Below are 24,971 nucleotides of genomic sequence, written 5' to 3' on the forward strand. Positions count from 1 at the left end.
GAACCATCTGATATAATATATAATTTATAGATATGGAATGTAACAGTTGGTCTGATGGAATGGAAAGCGAATAGTATATTACTTCTGATATGATTCTTCAGAAATAGCAGAGGAATGGAATGACACATAACGAGTCTCTAAAACTAAATTTTTCATTTCAAATAGCACATGCTCCATAAGATATTCTATTTCACACAGAACTAAACTTGTTTTATCGCAAAAGAGACTTTTCATTCCAAAATCACTATCCCCCCTTCATAGTGAGAAAATTTTAACCCTAAATCAATTGTTTTACCTCAGTTTACCAGATCGGGCATGCAACAGAAACAATGAGCTAGATTTATCAACTTAGAATACAGTAGGTCCGAATCTATTCCAACTAGGAGAGCTAACATAGAAATAACAGAATCTATGGCACAAACAGAGAACTTACATAGAAATAATAGAATCTATAGCACAATGATACAGACTTAACAATTAAAAACTCTAATTTTGGCAAGATCGAAAATAAAATCAGGGAAACAGAGACCAAGCCGAAAGCCAAAGAACTTACGGCGTTGTGAAAAATCTGAGAAAGCAGATACTCTGTGAAGTTGGAGATGCCGGCGGTGTTAGTCCTCTCCGCCGAAACTGTTGCGCAAAACCGAACCACGGACGTCCATAAAGCCGAAGTCGATTAGAAGGGAAGACGACAAAGATGAAAGGTTGATTGCTGTGAGAGAGGAGCTGTATGAGGAGATAAGCACCAGGGTCCTTTGGAATTCTTGAAACAACCGACGAAGAAAGGGAGAAGGAGAAGACACGATTCACTTTGGGCAATAAATTTTTTTTTATCTTGTAGCAGGTTACCCGGTTAATTGGAAAGGGTATCATAGTATTATTATGTATATATGACGCCGTCTATACATCCGTTAGGTAAAAGCGTTAGTGTGTGAATTACTCTTTTTTTCATAGCTATAGCCCCCAATTTCCCTTTTTTTATCTATTACAAAATTATCATTATGAAATAAGAAACAATGTTATAGTATGACTTTTTCTAGTTTACAGGTCGTAGGGACGATAAATCAGTGTTATCAAGGGGTTTTAATTATAAGCAGTGTATCTTAAGCTATATACGGCTTTTTATTGCCATGCAAGTGATGGGATATGCACCAATGGTTGCTGTTCGTATTATCAAGCTTTGTTCAATGGGGTTGCTGGTTTGCAAACCCATGAGTTAAAAATCTATGTTTCCTTGCATCATCAACTCTGTCAATAACCCTACAAGCGACACGGTCTGAAAATCTTTGGTTTATGTGATACATTCATTTCAGGATACGGTCTAAGAATGTGATCCAACTTTTGTAATCTAGGTGTGCCATTTTGTCAGATGGGTCTGAGAGAGTTATTAGACAAAGTAGATGTTTTAATTTGTGGGTTTTAGACTTTAGTAGTAGACGCTTAGAAATATGAATGGTCGAAGGATATAACGTATTCTCCCCAACATCTCTTTTTACAAGCTCTCAGAAATTTTACCCCGTGGAAGTTTAAGAACTAGTAAGTATTGGATAAGTTTTTACATCAAAAATTGTAACTATTTACACTCTACAAAGAAAGTCTCAGCATATGCAAGAAAGAAAAGACAAAATGTATGGTGGTAACCTAACATTAGACTCTTCAAAATCTTTAATATCTCAGAGACTATACAAATAAAAATTCTATCAACGGATAAACCTCTTCACAGTGTTGTGCAGAACAGAAAGTGAAAACCAATAGAACAAACAAAAGTGAAACGAGAGTGAAGAACCTCTCACATTGTTTTCAAGATGAGGTTGGGCAGTCTGGGGCGGCTGTTTCTGATCTGATCACACGGGTGTTGTAAGAACCGCAGCTTCCGCATTTATGGTACAACCAATGGAACTGTGTCGTTCCTTTTCGTTGACAGTCATTACATAGAATGTCCTGAGACATGTGTGTGTGTGAGAGTGTGTCATCAAATGAATAAGACCAGTGTCAAAAGAATTAGTGTTTCTCACCTGACAGCGATCTTTGTATTCTTCTGGAAGTTCTTCTGCAGCTAACAATGCATCAAGCATACCGAAGTAAACCTGTGGAGTTCATGAAATAAATAGTTAAGTGAATGATGTTATTTGCAAATTAGTCTGAGGGACGGGGATTATCTTACCCCCATATCTCCTAATGTTTTTCCACAGATTGGACATGTGTAGTGGCTGCAAGTGTAAGCCTGAAAGATATCACAGAAACAGTGTTTTGATTTAAGGCGATGAAAGAGGTAAACTCAAGTTTAGTCAGAAAACAGAGAGAGAGATGGCCAAACCTGGAAGCAAGCTGAGTGCATGTAGTGACCACATGGTAAAGCTCTGACTGTTTCACTTGATGTGAAAAGAAACTCGCAGCAAATGGGGCAATTTGTCTCAAGGCTTTTCTCGAGGCACTTGTGGTTTACTAACTTCATCCCCAGGCAACAGTTACATGTCATGCAATGGAAATAATCTATTCCCAGTCCCTCACCGACACGGCAAAGGTTGCAGAATGGACAGTGGTAAACAGCCCTGAAGGTAGATAATTGTTCGAATTGCTGACAAACCCGAATGTTGCAATAAATTATTATATGCATCAATCTGTTGGGTTAAGCTTACCTTTCATCATCGAAAAGTTTGCAAATACTGCAATAGTGCTTTGCCATTTGGAATCCATCGCATGAAGGCGTTGTGCAAATGGGGCCAACAGGTTGAACCTTGAGGCACCGCATGCAAAGCATTTCCGTCACCAATTTTCTGAAATGTGTTCCAAATATAAATCATATCAATGAGAAAGAAAAACTAAGAGAGAGTTTCAACTTAAGCAGGGGAGATCGGCATAAGATTTTACCTGTCCATGGAGTGGTCGCTTACTTTGTCATGGCAAAACCTACAAGTGAACAGCTGATCACAACATACGGCCCGAAGCTTGCAGTTACGCTTGTAATGCTCGCATCCATATATCTGTTTCTCGGGATCTCGAAAAGAGGGGGAACATCCAAGCGCAACATCACCATTCAATGCAGTTTCCGTTTCTTTAGGCAACTTTTGCTGAGCCGCTATCCATCGACTGATAAAAGCACCAACAATCAATATTCAAAATGAATGTTCTTCTATAGAAAAGGATCCAGCCATCCAGGTATGAGGGAGATGTAAATGAGATTATAAATTTTCTATTGTTCAATCAAGGAGACACGACACACACACATATATATCAATAAATACACGGGTCGTTTCGAATTGGAAAATTGAAAAGGAGAGGAGCACCCTCGTATACTCTTCGGTTTTGTAAGTTTTTTTTTCAACTAATACACAGGGGAAAATTAACGATTTGGGGATCTAAGATTCAGGTACGCATGAAAATGTGGGATAAAGGATCCATGCAGGGAATAAGTGAAAGGAATCTGACCTGGTTCTCCAATTTTGTACTAGGTAATCTTTTCTCCTTGGATCAAGTGTTGTATCCTGATAAACCTTCCTGATTTCAGCCTCTAGTTCGTTCTGATTCATGCGGAAAATATCTTTCCACCCCGGCTTAAAAAGTTGACCAGTTTGGTCCACGATTTCTTGATGATCATTATCTATATGAAAAATAAATTTGACATAAGCAAAACAAACTTACCAGAGAGAAACTACAGTAACCAGCCAAAGTATGAGTTATGAAGTCCAATGCAAAAACATCCAAGGTCTACATTAAACAAGCTAGATGTTAAGTTGGTGAAACTATTTAGGCAATTGCTTTTACCTCTCTGTGGACTATGTTTGGATGCTTCCCCTGAGGATGAGTCGGGTGATCCTTTCCAGCATTCATTGAGCCATTCATCGAACATTGTGTTCTTGGTCGCCTGCTTCCAGGTATCCATCATTCTATTTTGTTCATCTTCAGAAAGGGCGGACGTCACCCATGGTAACATAGATTGAAGAACTTCAGCACCCGTTGTCCCGATTATACGACCCACAATCTTGTCTTGCTCTTGAATGGAGAAATGTTCGTCAAATAGAGGCCAGAGCTCCAATTCCTCCAAGAAAATATGCTGATCCAACGTGATCTTAATGGATTTGCACATCCCTTGTAGCTTTGTAGCCAGTTCGTTGTACTTCTTCTTGCAGTCACCGCTATCAATATCAGTATGAACAGTTTCAGTCTGAGTTACGGCCCCCATCATAGAATCACTTTGTAACTTCTCATGAAGCATAGAAAGTTCCGTAAGAACACTGTAAATATCTTCAAACAGCTTCTCCTCCTGTTTATGGTCGAGCGTGTAAGAGTGACTGACATTGTGAAGCGCCTCCTTCGACTCCAAAGCTGGGAATAGGATATCATCTTCGGCACTACTATGAGCTTTGTAATAACCCCAGAGTAGGTGAAACCGACCCATAAATTGACGAATGAACGTTTCATCGCAATCAATGAGCTTTCCAGATTCAACATCAAGAAACTCCAGATCTTTGCTTATGGCCTTGTGAAACGCGAATATTGTAGCAACCGGCCGCTCCGCATTTCCAGTACCAAAGCTGTTACTATCTATTTCACAACCAAAGAGGCTGGAGTCAAGAGCGGGTGCAGCAGAGTTTAGCGAAGAAGATCTCATAGCTTTAGCTGCTGGAAGAGAACCAAGTCCCAGACAATCACTGTTAACTCCGAGATCCGGAACACAGCATGACCTACCATTTCCAGATAGATTGGACCCATTTGCGCCTTCTGACGAGTGAGGGGTGGCATTGTTTTCACTAGACGATACAACAGTTCGCTTGGCTGGCCTTTTGTCCTGCTGCTGGCAACACGATTCTATACTCCTACTCGAGCATGGCATCGACACAGAAGCATTACATGACTGAAGGTAGACCTCACTGTTGCTTAATGTTTTAACAGGGCATAAACCATTCCCGTTAGGAGACAAGCATTCCCCGGCCTTGCGTCCTTTGCATGCCCACCCAGAGAAAAGAGTAACGAGAGCAGCATCCGATTTAGGTGCTGCGGCCACAACCAAACCATGTATCATGCAAAACTGTGAGTAGCTAATAATTTTCTAAAAAGGTTAAGTTTCATCCAAAATGAAAACAACAGATTGTACCTCCAGCTTGCAAGTTCTTCAGGAAATTCTTAGCTTCATCTTCTGTTAAAGATGCCGCCAGCCATGGCAAAACACGTTCAATTAATCTCAAGGGCATTATACACAGGCTTTGGTAGAGAAGTTCTTGTTGACGTTTAAAGGTGAAGTTCTTTCGTGCAAGGGGTAGCACCTGCAAACATTATGAAGTTAGCTGACATCCTTAACTGGCATCTTGGATCTTCATACCCTATGGTATCAACTGATCCTATGCCGAACTTTCATATTTTTACTTGTTTACAAAATCATAGGTCTCAACACTTAAAAGCTAATTTTCACCTGAATTTCCTCGTTGTGAAAGTGTCTTTCAATAGTTTCCATAATTTGATCAGCATGTGCGCACAGCTTGGTGTAAAATTCAGCAGCGGAAGTAGACGAGGCTCCAGCACTCTTGATATTTTCAATTAAGCATCGAAACTCGTTAAACTGGTTTTCTTCTTCATCGTGCTCCTCGGAGAATGAAAACTCCCCATCTACTGCTGGAAATATGATCTTGTCCTCTGCAAGACTGCAACAACAAAATATTTATCGTCCCAGAAATAGACCCATGACATTCAAATCTCTGCCAGAAAATGGAAAATTATATCGATATGAAAATCTGAGACAACACAGATAATGATATAACAATCTCATGCACAAACTTGCTCAAACATGAGAAGGGGAAAGATGAACAACATCCACATGGAAAGCTGAAGTTATTCAGTTTTTATTGTATATAAAAGGATGCAACAAATACCTGTGGAAGATGCATACTTCAGCAATATACTGCAAGCGTTCATCAAATGCAGATAAATCCGAAAAATCTCCAGACAGCTGAATATTCCTAGCCTCATCGGCTATTTCTTTCATCTCCTTGTTCATTGCCTTGTGCCAAAGCTTTATCTCATCAATTGGGTGCATCTGGGTATCAAAAGAATCATGACTGGTAAGCTCTTGGTACTTTCTCTTCCCGACCTTGGTTCCCTCACATGCGCACTGTGCTCTACTAGTTTCGCAAGGAAGCATGCTGCTAGAAGAATCTATACAGCACTGGAACAGAGAATCTTCTATGCGACATGAAGCCGCAGTATCGCTTTTCCTTCCCAACCAGGTGAAAATAACCTTCAAGAATTGGAAAAAAAAACATCAAACCACAACTCCAAAACTCTTTCATCTTTTAAATTCCGATCTTTAATTCAAAAACTTACCTGCTGAAGAAGCTTCTCGTCTGGAACTATCTTGCTTAGGCACGTCTGCATCTCCTTGCTTTCATCAACTGAAATGGAGGAAGCGAGCCATGGAAGAAACACGGCAAGCATATTCACAGGAATGCTGCAGAGAAACCGCCAGACTATGTAAGCTTGCTCCTCATGCTTAAACTTCTCAATAAGCAACGGGAACACCTGTCGACAAGCAAAAAGAGAAACACTAATTTCAACAAAGGCCAATGCTTTATCCTAAATATATGCTCTACGTTAACATAGAGCATCAAACAAAAATGTTACCTGCTTCTGTTCTTTCGCTAAATGCTGGCTAACAGAAGTCTGAAGCGCTCCAGTACTGCTCGCCAACTCCCTTCGATAACTTTCATCAATCTCCGTGGAAGGATTCAGCAGCTCAAAGAGATGATCAAAAAGAGTGCTCTCACCCTTGTGTTCAAGAGAATACGTCTGCGCTACGTTCTTCACGCGTATGTCAAGAGCTGAAAAGATCACCTACACATACGTTGCACTCATAGAATCAAGAAAGTCACAAAACAGCAATTAGTCAATACATTCAATCATTTGCTAAGAGGCAATCTTATCGCATTACCTCATCCTCAGCATTGCAGTGATGCTTATAGATCGATCTCAAGAACCGGTACCGTTCACGAAGCAGCCGGAGATCGACGTGGTGCCCCGTGGCGAACTCCAACGCCAACCTATGAAGCGATTCGAGCTCGCTGCAGACGGCTTTGTGGAAGAAGAGGAAAAACAGGATCGGAGAAATCTCTTCCGCGTCCTCCGAGAACGAATTCGCCGCAGGGGGACGAGAGGAAGAAGGTACGGAGCTCGAGATGACCGTGGTTGATGACGACGAAGAAGCTCTCGTCGCCTCAAAATCCGGTAAAGGCGTCGCCATTTCTCTCTCTCTCTGGTGTTCGTCGACGAATCTCCACCACTCAAGTCTCCTTCAACGATCGTCGATTTTTCAAATCTGGGATGGTTTCGCCATAGAATTAATTATCTGGTTCAACGGAGACGATGAGAAGGAAAGGTCGAGACGATTTTTCTTTTTTGTTTTATTATCGTTAATAATCTGATAAATATTTTTAACTGTAAGTTTATACGATCGTTGAAGTATTTATACAAGGATACGGTTTAAAAATTGAATAAAAAGTGCTTGGGGATTGGGTGGGTGTTCTCTATACAAGGTTTTGTTGCACGTGGCCGTTACTATCGCCACGTCGGATGCTGACGAGACCAGTCCAAGTTGGCACGTGACCGATTACGTCTCGACGCGTGTGAGCGTACCTACGATAACGGGCCTCGTCCGCCAGAATAAGGGACTTTTATGTTATGATGAGGAGGTGCTTATGTCGATTTTGACTAGGCATTTGCTCAGAATAGATTGATAATGTTCGGCCTTTTTTTTTGGTAAAAAATGTTAAGTATATTTACCATTTTCAGTTTGTGGCACAATTACAATGGAGACGAGAAGCAGAAGTACAGAAAGTAAACTAATCGACAACACCAAAAAAACAGAAACGAAAAAAAAACGCAATCAAATCATTAAGATAAATCATTACACTAGAATTTGGTCGATAGTGAAAGAAGTATTAAGAAAAAATATTTCAACTTTCAAAAAAATTAGATATTTCAGTTGTGGTGAATACTTAGTTACAAGATGTTCATATCAAGGTGCACATGTATGTGTATGTAAAAAGTATATAAAAATAGTTGACAAATATATAAAGATATTGTTAATTAATATTAAATGATATTTTTGTTCAAAATAATACATGAAAGATAAAATTAAAATTAATTTTAAATAAAAAAGGCCTTGACATTAGTCATTTTTCATATAAAAAAAATAAAATTGTATCCGTAAATAGGGGTGTGCAGATATCGAATATCTGAATATTTGGAAGCATTCGCGTCGATTCGATCTTTAGCCACCTAGATATTTGGTGACTCGGATTTCCAAAATGTTTTAGAATTTTGAAGAATATCCTATTTGATCCGTAAATAAAATAAAAATTTAAAAATAATTGAAACATTTAATAATAGCATTTTATTACAAAAATAAAATATTATTTAAATTTTAAATTCTAGTACCTAATATAATAAATTTAATTCATAAAAATATTGCAAAATTGATATAAAGTATAATATATATAACGTCTATATATAATTCTTTACATATATGTATATATACGCATATAACAGATCGAATTAGATATATGTTCCTAAAAATATTGGTATTTGTGATTTGTTTTTTTTTATTGTATTTTAGTATTTGATGTGTTTCGTAGAGTTACGGATATCCATATTTTTTATTTGTTTCGTAGAGTTACGGATATCTAGATTTTGTTTGATTCAAATCAAAACGAATAACGAATCGAATCAAAATTTATTAATATTTTGCTAAACTTTATCCGTAAACAATAAAAATAATATATATAGTTTGACTTTTGATTCGTTATCTATTTTTATTTGAACGGAAAAATCCAGAGTTTTATTGGAATCATGTATGTGAGTTTTATATTAAAAAAACGCAAAATACATAGTGTGAACATATTTATGAATATAGTGTGAACGCGTTAGCATACTTATTATCAAATCATTGTGAGGCTGCCACGTGTCTATTATAGTGTGAATACATTTATTACAATGCGTTTCTTTTAATATATAAGGGATTATTAAAAGATATTAAACAACCACATTAATCATATAATAAAAGAATTATTTTTTCTTATATGTTATATTTTGAATTTTTTAAATGACAATAAATTACTAAAAATGTTAAATGTCTCACACTAAAATTTGTGATTAATGGTTTAATTTTTTTATGGTTAAGAAGATACAAATGATCATAAATTGTATCAATATGAAGTCTCATTTACTAGACATTCATATTATATATTAATATAGTTTAAAATTACACTATATAACATAGAAAAATACTTAAATATGATATAATTTCTAAATTTGTATTGAAAAAGTAATGAAACTTTAATATTTTAATTTTGAGATTTTCATTCAAAAAATCACACATTAGAAATTTTGTGTTTATCATATGAGTATGATTTCTCAATAATAAATATTTATATTAAAATTTAATATATATCTATGTCTATGTCTTTGAAATTTAGTTATATACCATATAAAATAAATAAAATGATTGTTTTGATTTATTTACCAAAACAATATTGTAAATAAACAAGATGTATTGATTTGATTTATGTATTTACTCTAATTTAATTATATATATAATACGTAAATGAATACAAATAAATAATAATATACAAAAATTAGTTTTATATATAACATTTATCCCACGCAATTTCGCGTGTCTTAAGTTAGTGTTAAAGTTATTTACCTTACGTAAGGCTCTCCTAAGTACCGGTCTCGCTTACAGACAACTCGTTTTTCTGGTTTGTGTGTAAATTTGATAAATAGCAGAGAAAATTGAAATTTTATTAAACCAAAAAAATTGAACTTGTAATACTCTGTATATTCAAAGCCAATTCTTAACTAGTTTTTGTAACTTCAAATCTTGTTTGATAAACTATAAATGTTTAATAAGAAAATTCAATATTTCAGAAATTTAGTCAAATTCAATATTTCATTCGTATTTTTATCTTGGAAATCATTATGTTTGCTAATCAGTGATTCAATCGTATGAATCATTACCTTACTATTATGTTAGTATCCTCGCTTTGAAAGTTTGAAATTATTTTTTGTTAACAAATTTATTAACATATATATATATATATATATATATATATATTTGTTCACCTTTTAATATATTTGTTCATTAATATTAATATGTTAGACATGAACGTTTGGCTTTGGTTCGACTCCAGATTGTATTTTTGGTTTTCGTTTGGTTCTCATTCAATGTGGTTTTTAGTTTTTATTATCGGTTATCTTTTGTCTCTTACGCAGCACAAAATCGATTATCAAATGGGAGAAGCTTCTGGGAAGTTAACTCTAAGATGCAAATGGGTTCTTGGATGTGGCATAAGATGTTGAAGCTGAGAAGCGTAGCAAAGTTCTTTTATAAGATTGAAGTAGGCAATGGGAGGCACACCTCATTATGGTTCGATAATTGGTCTGATAAAGGAGTTCTCTTTGACTTGTTGGGTGCTAGAGGTATCATTGATATGGGGGTAAAAAAGAATGCAACAGTAGAGGAGGCTGTGTTAAGTGTACGAAGGAGAAGAAGGCATCATTTAGGTGCTCTAAATGAGATTGAAAAGGAGTTAAGTATCATCAAGAGGAATCTGAACTCAGGGAATAATGATAAAAGCTTGTGGAGAAGAAATTCGAGTTTAAGCAGGAGTTCTCTACTCAGGAAACTTGGAATCAGCTGAGAGATAAAAAGACTTTATGCAGTTGGGCTCAAGGTATATGGTTTTCACAAGTGACTCCGGAATTTGCTTTTATGGTGTGAATGTCGACTATGGACAGAGTGGTGAAGTGAATCCGGGGAGTAATGATGTTTGTGTTCTCTGTAACAATGCTCCGGAATCGAGAAGTCATTTGTTCTTTGAATGCAAATTCTCTGCTCAACTGTGGGAATTCATTGCTAAAGGCTTACTGTGCAATTTGTTTACCACTACCTTGTCTGAGATCATTCCCATTATATCAGATAAGACAAGGGAGAAGAAGAGTCTTTTATGTATCAGGTACGCATTTCAAGCTGTCTTGTATGCTTTGTGGAGAGAAAGAAATAAGCTAAAGCATGGTGATAAGATGATGCCTTTGCCAGTTCTCAAAAGAGTTGCAGAGAAAAGGATTCATAATAGAATCAATTTGGTGTGTAGAAGTGGAGTTAGAGGTATGGAGGAGCATGCAATTCTGGTTTCTATCTAGAATTTAATTAGCATTTTATTTATTTTTTGAGATGTAGAATGCAAGATACATTGTAAAGAAGTATGCACTTGATGTAATAAGTTTTTTTTGAATAAATTTAACATTTATTCAAAAAAAAAAATTTGATTATCAATGTACGACTAGAAATAAACAATTTTTTTTTAAATGAATAAAGATGAGTAGACAAAAAAAATTGAAAATAAAATGCAAATACTCCATATATTGTGATTTTATGTTTTTTTTTTTAATAAATAGAAAAATGACAAAGCAAAATTAAGATAAGATGGACTCAAAGCCCGTACAAAATCCAAAAGGAGAGAAGAGAGACAGAGAATAAATACCTAAGAGGTGGCTAGAAGTTAAAAAAAAAAAACTCAGATTGGGATCTCTGTATCTCTCCGGACAGCAGCCATATCGATACAAACATTGTTTGGAAAAGAGCCACCACCGATTCGGACAGATAGCATGAAGAGGAGTAGGAAGCAATCATTGGCCGAGGTACTATTTTATTATTATTATTTAATTAGTTTTTGATAATAATATATCCTGGGATCTGATTTTGATGCGATGAAATTGGATTATTCACAGTTACAAAACTGACACGACGAGTTTTTTTTTTTTGGGTTTGATCAAACTAGAACCTAGACACAAGCTTGTGGAAATTGCTACCCCACGATGTGGTAGAGGTGATCCTGGAGTGTGTGCCCGTGAAGCCTCTGTTGAGATTAAGATCTGTATCGAAGAAGTGGAAATTGACAATCGATTCCCCAGGTTTCAAGGAACGACAATTGATCCGTCGCAGGCAATTACGTGGTCCCGATGTCCTCATCATGCGTCTCTCCTATGATCGACCTGTGGGACGCGAAGGTCGTGGTCGAAAAGTTGTGTTGAGTGCAGCATCAGCATCAAGAAGAAGAATAGGTTGGAACGTGAGTTACACGTGCGGCATGTTCTGCGCTGGTAGTTGTGACGGTCTAGTATGCGTCTACTGTCTCTACGTAGACAGTATCGTGGGCAATCCTGCCACTGGATGGCATCGGAGTTTTCCTCTTTCCAACTATCAAGGCCTCCTCATTCAGAGGTTCAAGAGAGAGGGTTCTGACTTCCCATGGCCTAGCCTTGGATTCGGTAGAGATAAGTTAAGTGGCACTTTCAAGCCTGTTTGGTTGTATAATTCATCCGGGTTTGTACTTGGAGGAGCAGACAAGGCTGTTGTTACCTATTGTGAAGTTTTCGATTTTAGCACCAACGCTTGGAGGTACGTTGTCCCCGCTTCTCCTTATCCCATCAATGCTTACCATAAACCCGTCCATTTAGATGGCTCGCTTTATTGGTTAACCGAGTCTGAACCACCCTTGCTACTATCTTTTGATCTTCACACCGAGACTTTCCAAGTCATCTGTAAAGCCCCTTTTGCCGACCCTCGCCACATCACCATGTGCGTCCTCCATAACCGCTTGTGCTTGTCTGAGCAAAAAGACCTCACCCAAGTAATATGGTCGTTCGATTCTTCCGACAAGACATGGAACACATTGTGTTCCTTTGATCTCAACCCAACTGGCGACTTCGCCGCCCCCCTGTTACCAATTGCAATTCTGGACAAGGGTCAGTTATTGCTTCAAGGTCGTGCTTCCATGGACCCACTGGTCATACATGATCTCCATTACAGATCTTATGATTTACTCTGCACACCTAAATCACCCTCTGGTTCTGTTTATTATTTCGAAAGTTTATTCTCTGCTTAATTTCTCTTTAATTTAAACTCATCTCTCATCTTGTTGTATTTTTCTATTATATACCTCTCTCTTGTAAGAAGTTACCCAAACATTTAAATATGAAACACACTATTGCAGTTTCACTTACATTTTTATGGCTTTCATATAATAATGTTGTACCGTTGTTAATATGAAACACACTATTGCAGTTTCACTCACATTTTTATGGCTTTTATATAATGCTGTAAAATTGTTATACACATCAATCAAACAATTCAGGGACTTGTTAATGAAAGAATCAACCACACCCTAGAAACTCTACACACCTTAGACAACCTGCAAACTGATATCTTTTATATAACTGCTTTCTATCCAGCTCACATCAGCTATGATTTGTTACATTCAGTCCTAGACTAGTTAGTTATATACTGGACCCACCTACAACCACATCTCCTGTCTTGCCTTCTTAGACTAATGACAGAAGCTTTTGGTTTACAAATCAATACAATACTAAAAGCAGCATATGCTGAAAATCTATGCTGCCACGTCACTTAAAATAATCATCCAACCAAAACATTTCTTTTTGCCACGTCAGGCAGGCAGGCTTACGATTTTTTTTCAGTTCCGTAAATGATTGTTTGAGAGCTGGGCTTTAATTTTAATGAATATGTTAGGCCCATATTTTAGTATGTTTAGAGACCCAATCAAATTTAGGAATTAGGTTGGTCGTCGTCTTCCTCTTTCACAAGCGGCCGCGAAGATGTGATTCACCATCTGAAAACGTCGATTCCAAACTCTGAAACGTTTCCCCATCCTTAAATCTTTTCTTTACTCTGAGTTTTCTTAATTAATCCACTCCGTCCACATGAATCAATCAGTATACCTCTTCGTTTTCTCCAGTAACTGGTTGAATCTTCACCTATAAATGTTTCTCCTTTCTTCGATGTTGAGTACAACTCAAACTATTTCCAAAAGCAATTATTTTCATACCAAGCGATTTCGATGACAACTTCGTACACGCTCCTTGCCGATCTGAGAGTAGGGCGATGCTCTAACACTGCCAAGGTCCATCTGTTGAGGGTTTGGGAGGCGAGAAACATCAACAAAGGCGGAGAACTGATGAGTGTTGACATGTTGCTCATCGATGAAAACGTAAGATCCATTGTCTAATACTAACTCTCTAAGCAATTACATTTTTTTTGCGTACGATTTATGAATATTTTTTTTTCTTCTCTCAGTCTACACTATTAGCTATTTAATTTGCCTTCCTCGCAATAATCGTCACCAGGTTCGTCTTCTTCTTGAAATTCCAGCAACCACTTTGCACTCTTACCAATTCGATTCCCATATACAGGCAGATAGAGAGATAGTTCAGAGAGTGGAGTCTGCTAAGATAGAGATGTGAGGCGTGACTTCTTCGAGGCGGCGAAGTTTGCGCTCTTCCGTCGAATATATTCACTTATAAGATAATCTGCAACGGAGCTTTTGCTCAAGCGTTGAGGCACCAACGTCTCTATGTACATCAGGTACCCTATGGCCGTCACAACACTTCTATATTCACATGGAAATGCTGCTGATATTTTTCAGATGTACGAGCTCTTCATCGAGCTTACTATTCAGATCCGTCAATGGGGTTAGTTATTTCTTTTCTTTTGTGTGTATTCCACTTGCTGATACTAAAGCTGGATTTAAATTCTCAGATCAGTTTTTCATTACTGTGTTTTAGCTCAGAAAGTTGGATCTGAATTTTTTTTTTGGATTATGTAAATACTCTGCTGTGTGATTAAAAATGATGCAATGATGTGTGTGTACGTCCATATGTTCTTGATTTTCTCTTTCAGTTCTCAATGATCCTTATACGTGCTTGATTTCATATATTTGTTTTTGGATTGGTAATCACTGTAAGAACCTTTGGTGGGGACATTAAATTTGTAATTCTGGTGCGTTCTATTTGGTTTTTCAGTCTCTCTACACCATACCGTAAACGATGCGATGATGTTTGTGTATGCCCTTCTGTTCTTAATGCTCCATTTCAGATTCCCACTGGATATTTCATGAAGATATGCTTTTCTGATTTCATGTATTTGTTCGTTGGACTGGTAAGAGTTGAATTGCTCTAATTACTGTGAAAACCTATTGTTGGAACATGAAAGTTTTGTTTTATGTTGCATTATATTAGCTCTTTGACTCTGTTCTTTGTAGATACAATACTTTTGTTCTTTCGATGTGGAGAAGCATATACTCTTATCGCTCAAATCTACCAAAGTTTTTCCTAACGTTATGTAAGTATTATTTCTATCGCATACTCTCCTATCAATTTGTTTTTCTTCTAAACAGGTTTGCATTTGTTGAACACAACCAACAAGAGATTGGTATCGCCTGTGTTTCTCCATCATTACTCAGTCATAAATCTGCTTGCAAGGAAAAGCCGTCGACCCCTCCTCATCCTACCGACGGTCGATCATCTTGGTGGTGTCTTATTTACATTGTACCGCTCTCCGATGACTATATCACTCACTGGAAACAGCAACATTAAGCCTGTTAACGTTTCCCAAGCTTTCACTGCTGGCCTCCTGCAATTTCTTTTGAATGAGAAATGTTTCTTTGAACCCCTTTCGATATGCCAGAACTCCTAGAGTACTCACGCACTCATTTATGCTTATTGATGATTCTTCCATAGATGAGAAATAGTTAGCACCAAAGTTTTGTTGTTTTAGTCATCATGCGAGATATTGGCTTCTCCTTTACTCTTTGGTAAAATTTGTAGAAACTGTGAGACGAGTATTCTATGATTAATTATTTGATGGTGCTGATTATTTGATTTTGTTGAACAGGAGTTTACTTGCATAATTGTAATGTGATGTTTAGTTTATCGTGATTCCTTCTTTGTAAGTTAGCAAGTATGACAAATAAAGCTTCCATCTTCACCATAGCTGAAATCAGGTATGTGATGTTTTTTATAAAATTTCCAATAATCAAGGATGCACCGACATAAGTACAATGACTATATGAAAATCTTTTTAAAAAAAATGAATATATATTTATCTTTCTTTAATTTTATTATATTTATATTTATCTTGAGTTGGATTCTAGATAGATTGTCTTGGCCCTTCGGAAAAAGAAATGGTTGGATATACGAAAAGTAATAGTGCAAATTTATAAAATAGTCTTATTTATTTTATTAAAAATGAGATTTTTAAGTCTTCTTTGTTTTTGCAAGTATTTACAACTATTCTACTGCATTTTAGTAAGTTATATTGCTTATTATTTAAATTAACCAACAAGATTCCCTAAAACAACTCCACAAAATTCTTTTAGTTAATGTTATTTATGTTAGTTACAATAATACTTCCTAACAATAATACTAACAAGATTCAAGAATATTTAAAGAAATTATGTCGATTTATTATATTTAAAAAGGTGTATCCATAAAATATTTAATTTTTGGCCACAAGAATATTTAGTAATTTACTGAACATTTAAAACAAAACTTCCCCTAAATATTTATACCGTTTGAAATAATATCTAAATATTTAGACGATCAAGTTTCCATATATTTATAATATGTTATCAACTCGAGCTTTAAATCAGGTATTCATGATGTATCAAAACACCGGCAGTTTTAAATATCTTACGCTAAATACCATATAACCATACTAAATATCTTCAATAAATATTTTATGCTAAAATACCATGAAAAAAGTTTTAAATTTAGGAATACACTTATGTTATTTCACTTTATAAAATTTTAGGAATGCACTTATGTTATTCCACTTTGACCTAAACAACTTCAAAACAAAGTACTACTACACTACGGTCACTATAACCACTATCAAAAAGATTGGAAAAAAAATACCATTCTATTTTTGACATATTTTTATCTTCATATTTTTAACATATTTTCTTTATTAAAACTATAAAATAAATTATAAATTCATTTAAAAATAAAACATAGAATCCGGCGCGTAGCGCCGGAAAGCCACTAGTTCACATTAATGGAAGCAAGCGAGAGACATGTATTACTATTACTACCAAATAAAATATGGCAATTCTCCTAAATAGACAATTTTCAAGTTTTGATCGTAAAAATAAACTATAAGGAGGAAAATGACCAAAATGTTTCATTTAATAGGTAAAAAGACTATAATACTCTAGATATATATATATATATATATAAATAATAATAGGGATCAATTCCATTTCATTATAGATAAGAGTATGAGATAGTGCTAAAGAATTGTTTACTCGATTTATCTTTACGACTTACGAGCCATTGGTGCAAAAGGATATTTATTATAAACTCCCTCAGAACAAAGCTTTTCATGGAAGCATTCGCTCCACTTGAAAGATGTATCGCACATTCCAAGGTTTTGGTGGACAAGTTCGGTCTCTTTAGACCCGAACTCATGTTGGTAGAAGCGCTTCCAAACAGTGATTCTTCTGTGTTTATGAAATATATATTTTATATCATAGTCTCAGTTATTACATCATCATACTTATAACACCTCTACACTGATCAAAAACCAGAATAAGACAGCAAACAAAAGTTGAAATAAGATGCATACAAGCATCATCAGTTCATCACACATTATTATTCTCAAGGATAACACTGCTTAATGATCATAATTAACATCCTTAAACACAAAGCAAAAGTAGGATTCAAACACACACACATATATATAGTTTTCAACACCTTGGGATGGGAAGCTTGCAGCGGTTAGAGACTTTACGAGCGTTGGGAGAGCTGACAAAGCGACGGAGGCTACGGTTTCTCATGTACCCACAGAGGCATGGCTTCTGCTCCTTCAGCTTCGCGCAGCACAACGCTGAAGGTTGAGAAGACGACGTTATTGCCGATGCACATGGGCTTAGCTGCATTGGCGAGCACGTCACCGCTTCTGCCGCCGGTACTAGGATCACTACTAGGAAAATAGCCGCGAGGGCGACAATGGAAACCCATTTGGCCTTGATCATTTCCATGTTTCTTCTTCTTCTTCTTATGTTTGGTTTCAGCGAGAGTTTATGGAAGTGTGTTCTGGTGTTTGTGGTTTTTTATTTGTGCATCTCTTTTCTTATAGCGAGGGAAAGTGAATTAAAGCTTTTTTTTGTTACACTGTTCTATTTTATTATAGTATTTTCTAATTTGAAATTAAATAATATGGATTAATGAACATAATTTTCAAACATATTAGTCTATTAGTGCACTTGCATATAGTGCGGCGTCTTATCATTTTAGTTAATTAGCATTGGAATAACATAATTTATAGCCTAATATATAGTTTCTAGTGTCAAATGGTTGATCAAAAACTTCAATCTTTTGTGTATTAAGAACTCTCGCCAGTCATTCGACTTAAGAAACCCATTAAAGAATAAAGAGTGATGGCTAAAAATGGGGAAACGTATTCAAATATTGCGATACTATGATCTTTTTTGTTGTCTGTGTTTTAGACATTTATTCGTTGTATTAGTGCCTGACTTATCTATCCGTTCTTTTCATTTATAAGTGGAAACGTAGCACTGATGTCAAAAGAAAAAGTGGAAACCTAGCACTACAAAGTGGGAAAATGCATTTAGAAACTTATAAATCATAAAATCAAACACATATAAAATTTTGAACTATACATCTCTTACTTTATCTCTATATATTGATTGTCGACCAAAGGAAGAACAAGTGACTGATAAGACTAAATATATCAGTATTTTCACAATCAAAACTTATAGTAAATACAAAAAGGTGGGATCGAAATGTGAAGAAAGACGGGAGGCGAAAAAGAATTTCGGTGATAGTACTCGTCGTCCCAATATTTGACGTCGTCTCCTTTAACGTCATTATTACTTCTATTAATCTCACGTACACTGTGATAGTAACAATATATGATGGAAAAATGCATTCGTATATGTATATAACCAATTCAATATATTAACAACAACAACAATCAATTAATTTGTCCATGTGAAAATGATGAATTGAGAAGAAGCGTGCGTTTGGGGATACGTGTGAATAATCTTTGCCACAATCACTCATTGAACAATTCGTCTTTTGGCGCAAGTGTAGTAAATTAATGAACATGCCCTGTTCTTTTTAGTGTAGCACTATAAATGGAAAAATTAGTTGTTTCATATTCTTTGGTAAGTAGATTTTGTAGACTTAAAAGTTTAACATTCGTTGGAACTTCTTTTTAATGTAGCATGAAAAAAAAAAAAGAAGAAGCAAAGATTGGAATGTGTTTATCAAACGGTTGATCGGTTTGCTTAGTACTGTTACTAAGTTTTTTTAATAGAATATAGATAAAAAGAGCTCATATATCATAATCCAGAAACACTTCTGGAAGGAAAAGGAATGTTTGGTGTGTAGATGGTCAGTAAAATGTGTTCACACACTGGTTGTTGAAGTTGTAGCTCATGCAAACATGTGTCTTCTACTTTGAAGTTTGATGTTGTTATTTTTCATTATTTATGCTTATTATTTGTTGACGTCAAAATCCCACATATATATATATATATATATATTTTTTTTTTGAAACACATACTTATATTAATGCAAATCAAAAGTTAGGTGTCAGCCATAAAAGCCTCCTCCCCAACCAGACAGAGTTTTGCAAGCTTATCAGCTGCTTTGTTTTTTTCCCTTGAGATCCAAGAGAAAGAGATTTCATCAAAAAAACAAGATAAGTTACAAATATCAGAAATAATTCCGTAAAGTTCCGGGTGAAACGTTCCTGAGTTGATCGTCTTAATCAGTTGGGCTGAGTCTGATTCACATCGCATCTTCCTGAGTCTCATATCTCTGCAGCTTGTCATTCCTTCTCTCAACGCTAGACCCTCTGCAATCAAGGCAGAGCCAACTAAGGGAGTTGGAAGAGTGAAGTCAGAAGATCCTTCCTGAGTTTTAATCATCCAGCCGAGTCCGGCCGTGAGGTTAGATGCTCTCCACGCCGCATCAGAGTTGAGGACGTCGCAGTTCGTCATTGTTTGGGGTCGTGGCGGGATCTTACGTGGAGGTGGGGGTCTCTGCTCTTGGTTGCTTGTCCATTCTTTTGCCGCTGTAATAGCTTTGGTAAGAGCTTCTTCCTCAGTAATCGTTTTACCTTCAAAGATCAGTTGGTTTCTAGCGCACCAGATATGCCACAGGATCCAAGGAGCTAACTGGCCGGAGACAAGTCCTGTAGGGGGGACACAGTTCTTTTCGCAGAGGTTTGACCACACACTCTTTAAATCTATCAATCCGCTATTCTCAAATGTCGAAACAAATGGAGCTGCTCTCCAGATTTTCCTTGCAAATGGACATTGCAAGAAAAGATGATCTATAGATTCCAGTGTGCCACACCTCTTGCATCTACCATCAGTGGTAATATGCCTTTCAACCAGTATCTCTCCCACCGGTATCGCTTTTTGGAAAAGCTTCCACAGAAACATTTTGATTTTCGGTGAGATGTGTAAATTCCAAACACCCTTGAACCAGTTCAGGGCTGGTTCTTCTTCATTTACTTCAAGGTCCTCTGTTCTCATGTTAATTGCAGTATGGTAGCCTGACTTGGTCGTGTACTCACCATTTGGTGTGCTCAGCCATATCTGTTTATCCGCAGCGCCCGACCGGCTCGGTTTGATACTCTTGATGACAACCTCCCATTGCGGTAGCAAGCTTCTAATTTTGCCATCGTCCCAGTCTCTAGAGTTGTCTTGGAACAGGTCTGCCACTGTGATATTTATGGACGCCTCAGTTGATGGTCCTGTTGGTCTTAACTTGGACGTGAGGCTGAGCCAAGCATCATCCCAAATTCGAATGGAGGAGCCGTTTCCAACCACCCATCCCATGTTCTCTTTCAGAAGATCCCTGCCTATAAGTACTCCGCGCCAACCATGGGAACTGGCTGACTTCTGCGTGACCTCCATAAAGCTTTCCGAGTGGCAATATTTCCCAAATAATACTTTGGATAGCAGTAGGTCTGGATTGTTGTGCAGTCTCCACGCTAATTTGCCCAAGAAGGCATCATTCCATGCTTGGAAATCTCTGAATCCTAGCCCTCCAATGGCTTTAGGTTTTGTCATTTTCTCCCAAGAAGTCCATGCCATCTTCTGTTGGCCCACACTATATCGTCCCACCAGAATCTTGTGACAGCCGCTTGGATTCTTTTGCATAGGGAGACGGGAAGTTTAAAGCACGTCATCGAGTATGATGGGATCGGGGATAGGACACTCTTGATCATGGTCAGTTTTCCAGCTTTCGATAGGAATCGATTTGTCCAGCTGCTCCCTTTCTGTTTAATTCTTTCCATAATGGAAGTAAAGAGATCCCTCTTTTTTCTTCCGAAGTGTTATGGCAGGCCGAGGTACTTGCCTACTCCACCTTCTTTTTGGATGCCTAACTCTTCTTTGACAATGTTTCTTAATGCAGTCGGAGTTCGTCTCGAGAAGGAGATGGACGATTTTTCGCTGTTAATTGTCTGTCCAGAAGCTTCTCTATAGCGCTGGAGGATGGAGTTCAGACATTGGCTGCTTTTCTTGTTTGCACGAGTGAAAAACATAGTGTCATCGGCGAAGAGTAAGTGGTTGACTTGGGGGCTTGCCCTTGTTACACTGATTCCTTTTAAAGAACCCTCTTCGCTTGCCCTGTTACATAGTCCCGAGAGGACTTCACCACACAAGATAAAGATGTATGGTGAGAGAGGGTCTCCTTGGCGGATTCCTCTGCTCGGTTGTACCCTTCCCCTAGGCGAGCCGTTGATGAGGAAGGAGTATGTAACAGTGGATACACATTCCAATATCCAGTTGGTCCATGTGTCATGGAATCCTAGCCGCTTCAGTACCAGCTCGATAAATTTTCATTCGAGCCTATCGTACGCTTTGCTCATGTCCGTCTTGACTGCCATAGAACATCTCTTCTCAGCATCTGAATTTTTTAAGAAGTGGAGAACCTCGTGTGTTATCAGTACGTTATCTGAGATTGCTCGCCCGGGGACAAAGGCGGATTGGTTCTCCGAGATGATAGAGGAGAGGAGCGGCTGCAGTCTTTTGGTTAGAATCTTGGAGATGATCTTATAGTACACGTTGCATAACGCGATGGGCCGGTAATCTGCAACAGCTTGAGGATTCTTTATCTTTGGGATGAGTCTCACGTTTGTTTCATTTATCCTTGGCGGCAAAGTGCTGGAGACAAAGAAACTCTGGACTTCACTGGTGATGTCTGGTCCAATCGTGTCCCAATTAGCATGGTAGAACCCGGCCGAAAAACCGTCCGGCCCGGATGCTTTGTCTGCATATATATATATATATATATATATATATATATATATATATTTCTTTTAATGCTGAAAAAATTCATTGAGCCTTGATAGGCAAAAAGTTTAGGATTAGAAAACTTGTAAACAAAAGAATACCACAATAGCTGCTAAAACGAAATCGAAGAAGCTTCATAGATTATGCAAGAGAGTTGAAACGATACACTGGCACCAGATGTTGATGAATACATTGGTTCTTGTTCAATAAATACGTTAACCATCGCGTCCGTAGACAACTTCCGAGATTGTCATCTGTTCCAGGCTCCAGCCAACCCGGACCATATATTTATGCTTATTCATTCAAACCCTTTAAAATGGAGATGGAGTTTATGTCTATCAATTTTTTTATGATAGAGCAAACAAGGATAAAACAGTGGTATTAAAAAGAGAGAATGAATTAATTGAAAGTGGGTACAAAGCATCAATCGTGATATGAACTTTATGATTCTCACGCCTAGTGAGTAGTGTAACAATTTGAGTTGTTATTATTGCTCCTCCTAGGCCCGGCCCTGTGCATGTGCTGGGAGCACATTTGCGCAGGGCCCATTACAATTTTGAAAATTTTTAGCCCAGAACAAGGCCCGAAAATGTTTTAAATTATTTTTTTTCTTAAAAAAAAGGGCCCCAGATTTTTTTTCTTCTTCTTAAAAAGGCCTTAAATTTTTTTTTTCAGCACAAGGCCTCACCTACAACTGAGACGGCCTGCCTCCTACAAGTAAAAATAACTTGTAAAATCCAATTATCCTAGAAGAATTATTTGTTTTTCGAAGAATAGTTTATTTTTATTTTAGGTTATCTTGGTTAGTTTTTAGAAAATACAAAATTAGATTTTACCAATACAAGATTAAAGATCGATTGCTAACAGTTTCTCAGATAAAAAAAAGCATCTAAGTTTATAATTGTACTTTTACCAGAAATATACAAATATTGAGATTTTCACGCCTCACCACACCTACCATAAGTCAGGACAAGATCATGCAAGACGAAGAAAACAGAGAGTAGTACATTTGTAGCCACCTTCAACGGGATCACCAGCCATAAGAAGTGGAGTGACCAAAGTTCATGAATCTTTATATTCACAGGCAGTTGTGGAAGCTGAATTAGCTTGAGGCGGAAGGAGAAAATATACCATCCAAAACATCTTACCTTATACTCTTTGCCATTGAAATTATCACTTGTACGTAATTCTTATTTAGGAGTTTGAATTGTTTATGCAAACGTGTATATGAAGAAAAAAAATAGGAGAAGGATTAAGGACAAAACCATTACTTATTCCTTGCTTCATAAAAATGTGTTAACTTTGTTCCCAAGCCTAGAACCTCTCTAGTCTGTCCACCTCTTCTTATATTTCCAACAAATTTACATAACCATCACGTTAAAGTTAACTACTCTTTCCATTAATTCGTAAGAATTCATCATAATCCAACATCATGCCGATCTTTGGGGGATCTTCTGATTCTGAAGAAGAAAGAACGATGCATCAACAAACTAAGCTCTTCAATCGCCAACGATCAATTCACTCAATATTCGGAGGAGGCAAAGGTATATATGTCTCTCATTTCCTTGACTTTATATCGGCCAAATCGTTATGAGTATTTATGTATACGTGAAAATAAATACATGTTTTATATCTATATCAATTATCAATATATATATATCAGAAGAATATGTCTTCATGGTTTTCTACAAGTGATATTGTAGTCAAACACGAAATTTGATATTTGATATTTTTGATTTACAGTTGCGGATATTTTGTTATGGAGAGAGCCGAAAATAGCTGCAACATTGGTGATAGGAGTTAGTCTCTTATGGTTCTTACTGGAAGTAGTGGAATACAATTTCATAACCCTAGTTTGTCATGCTTCCATGACCTCTATGCTTCTTTTCTTCATTTGGTCCACTGCTTCCGATTTTCTCAATTGGTAATGTATAAATCTTTGATTAATATTTTCTATTTCTTGTTTCAGTCACAGAAATATATAGTTTCGGAGTTTATTTTTTAACTAATCAATAATACATGCAGGGAAAGGCCAATCATACCAGTAGTGGTGCTCGACGAATCGTCTTTCAAGGAATTAGCAACAAGCTTTCATGATAGATTCAACCAAATCCTCTCCAAGCTTCTTGACCTTGCTTGTGGAAGAGATCCTCCACTCTTTTTCCTCGTAAGATATTGATAGTCATTTCATTATACTTTCGGTTATATGTCAACTTTAGTTACTATTATTTTCCATTTTTTTGTCAGACAACAATCTCACTTTACATCCTATCCGTCATCGGGACATGTATCAACTTTATGAATCTTCTGTTCATAGGTAAGAAGTATATTTTATTAGACTATGTAACTTTAACTATTGATGAATTAACAGTGGATTAATTGATGGACGTCATGCCGTTCAGGGTTTGTAAGCATGCAAACATTGCCGATTATGTACGAGATGTACGAGGATGACGTGGATAGAGTGGCGAGTATGTTAATGAGAAAGATGAGAAAGTTGTACAGGAAAGTGGACTCAAATGTTCTCAGCAAGATCCCAAGAGGAACTGTCAAAAGCAAGAAACATGCTTAATTTTTCATTGGTTACTCACTGATGTAAAATATAATTTATATGCATAGAGAGACAATTCTTTATATAGTTACCGTAAAACAAGTTTTAATTCGTAGTTCAAATAAATAGAATTATTTTGGTTTCTGTGTGTGTTTTCTTACAAAATGAAATCAAATGACGTGAATCAATAACCCTTGGGGAGGAAATTAGGATACCCACTTGATTAATAGTTTATCTAT

The 24,971-nt window shown here is 36.8% G+C and overlaps 5 protein-coding genes across 9 annotated transcripts; 3 read left to right on the forward strand and 2 right to left on the reverse strand.

Moving 5' to 3' along the window:
• Nucleotides 1-1,525: 1,525 nt before the first annotated feature.
• BNAA01G26820D (zinc finger protein BRUTUS) lies at nucleotides 1,526-7,422 on the reverse strand. The gene is made up of 14 exons (XM_013786581.3): nucleotides 6,923-7,422; nucleotides 6,616-6,825; nucleotides 6,319-6,513; nucleotides 5,868-6,232; nucleotides 5,411-5,639; nucleotides 5,096-5,264; nucleotides 3,766-4,995; nucleotides 3,430-3,601; nucleotides 2,872-3,090; nucleotides 2,640-2,777; nucleotides 2,318-2,552; nucleotides 2,165-2,224; nucleotides 2,016-2,087; nucleotides 1,526-1,941 (listed from the first exon to the last, which is right to left on the reverse strand). Exons 1-14 carry the CDS (start codon nucleotides 7,229-7,231, stop codon nucleotides 1,801-1,803), a joined length of 3,744 nt encoding a protein of 1,247 aa, XP_013642035.1. The 5' UTR covers nucleotides 7,232-7,422; the 3' UTR covers nucleotides 1,526-1,800.
• Nucleotides 7,423-10,725: 3,303 nt separating this feature from the next.
• LOC125577969 lies at nucleotides 10,726-11,190 on the forward strand. The gene has a single exon (XM_048740205.1). It carries the CDS (start codon nucleotides 10,726-10,728, stop codon nucleotides 11,188-11,190), a length of 465 nt encoding a protein of 154 aa, XP_048596162.1.
• Nucleotides 11,191-11,438: 248 nt separating this feature from the next.
• LOC106347096 (F-box protein At1g11270) lies at nucleotides 11,439-13,052 on the forward strand. The gene is made up of 2 exons (XM_013786590.3): nucleotides 11,439-11,688; nucleotides 11,829-13,052. Exons 1-2 carry the CDS (start codon nucleotides 11,656-11,658, stop codon nucleotides 12,933-12,935), a joined length of 1,140 nt encoding a protein of 379 aa, XP_013642044.2. The 5' UTR covers nucleotides 11,439-11,655; the 3' UTR covers nucleotides 12,936-13,052.
• A 4,296-nt stretch (nucleotides 13,053-17,348) lies between these two features.
• LOC106380003 (non-specific lipid-transfer protein 2-like) lies at nucleotides 17,349-17,966 on the reverse strand. Its single transcript, XM_013819840.3, has one exon. The coding sequence runs from the start codon at nucleotides 17,883-17,885 to the stop codon at nucleotides 17,592-17,594; it is 294 nt and encodes a 97-aa protein (XP_013675294.1). The 5' UTR covers nucleotides 17,886-17,966; the 3' UTR covers nucleotides 17,349-17,591.
• Nucleotides 17,967-19,453: 1,487 nt separating this feature from the next.
• LOC106380014 (reticulon-like protein B9) lies at nucleotides 19,454-24,876 on the forward strand. 5 transcript variants are annotated; one of them, XM_048738405.1, is made up of 7 exons: nucleotides 19,458-19,962; nucleotides 20,037-20,099; nucleotides 23,098-23,725; nucleotides 23,925-24,105; nucleotides 24,207-24,348; nucleotides 24,429-24,498; nucleotides 24,584-24,876. In XM_048738405.1, exons 3-7 carry the CDS (start codon nucleotides 23,614-23,616, stop codon nucleotides 24,751-24,753), a joined length of 675 nt encoding a protein of 224 aa, XP_048594362.1. In that variant the 5' UTR covers nucleotides 19,458-19,962; nucleotides 20,037-20,099; nucleotides 23,098-23,613; the 3' UTR covers nucleotides 24,754-24,876. The 5 variants fall into 5 exon arrangements, with proteins under 5 accessions (XP_048594351.1, XP_048594362.1, XP_048594345.1 ...); XM_048738394.1 differs by having other exon boundaries at nucleotides 19,454-23,360; nucleotides 23,593-23,725; XM_048738388.1 differs by having other exon boundaries at nucleotides 19,458-21,235; nucleotides 21,301-23,725.
• Nucleotides 24,877-24,971: the final 95 nt, after the last annotated feature.

This window comes from Brassica napus, chromosome A1, assembly GCF_020379485.1.
Source record: "Brassica napus cultivar Da-Ae chromosome A1, Da-Ae, whole genome shotgun sequence".
Classification (NCBI taxonomy): Eukaryota; Viridiplantae; Streptophyta; class Magnoliopsida; order Brassicales; family Brassicaceae; genus Brassica; species Brassica napus.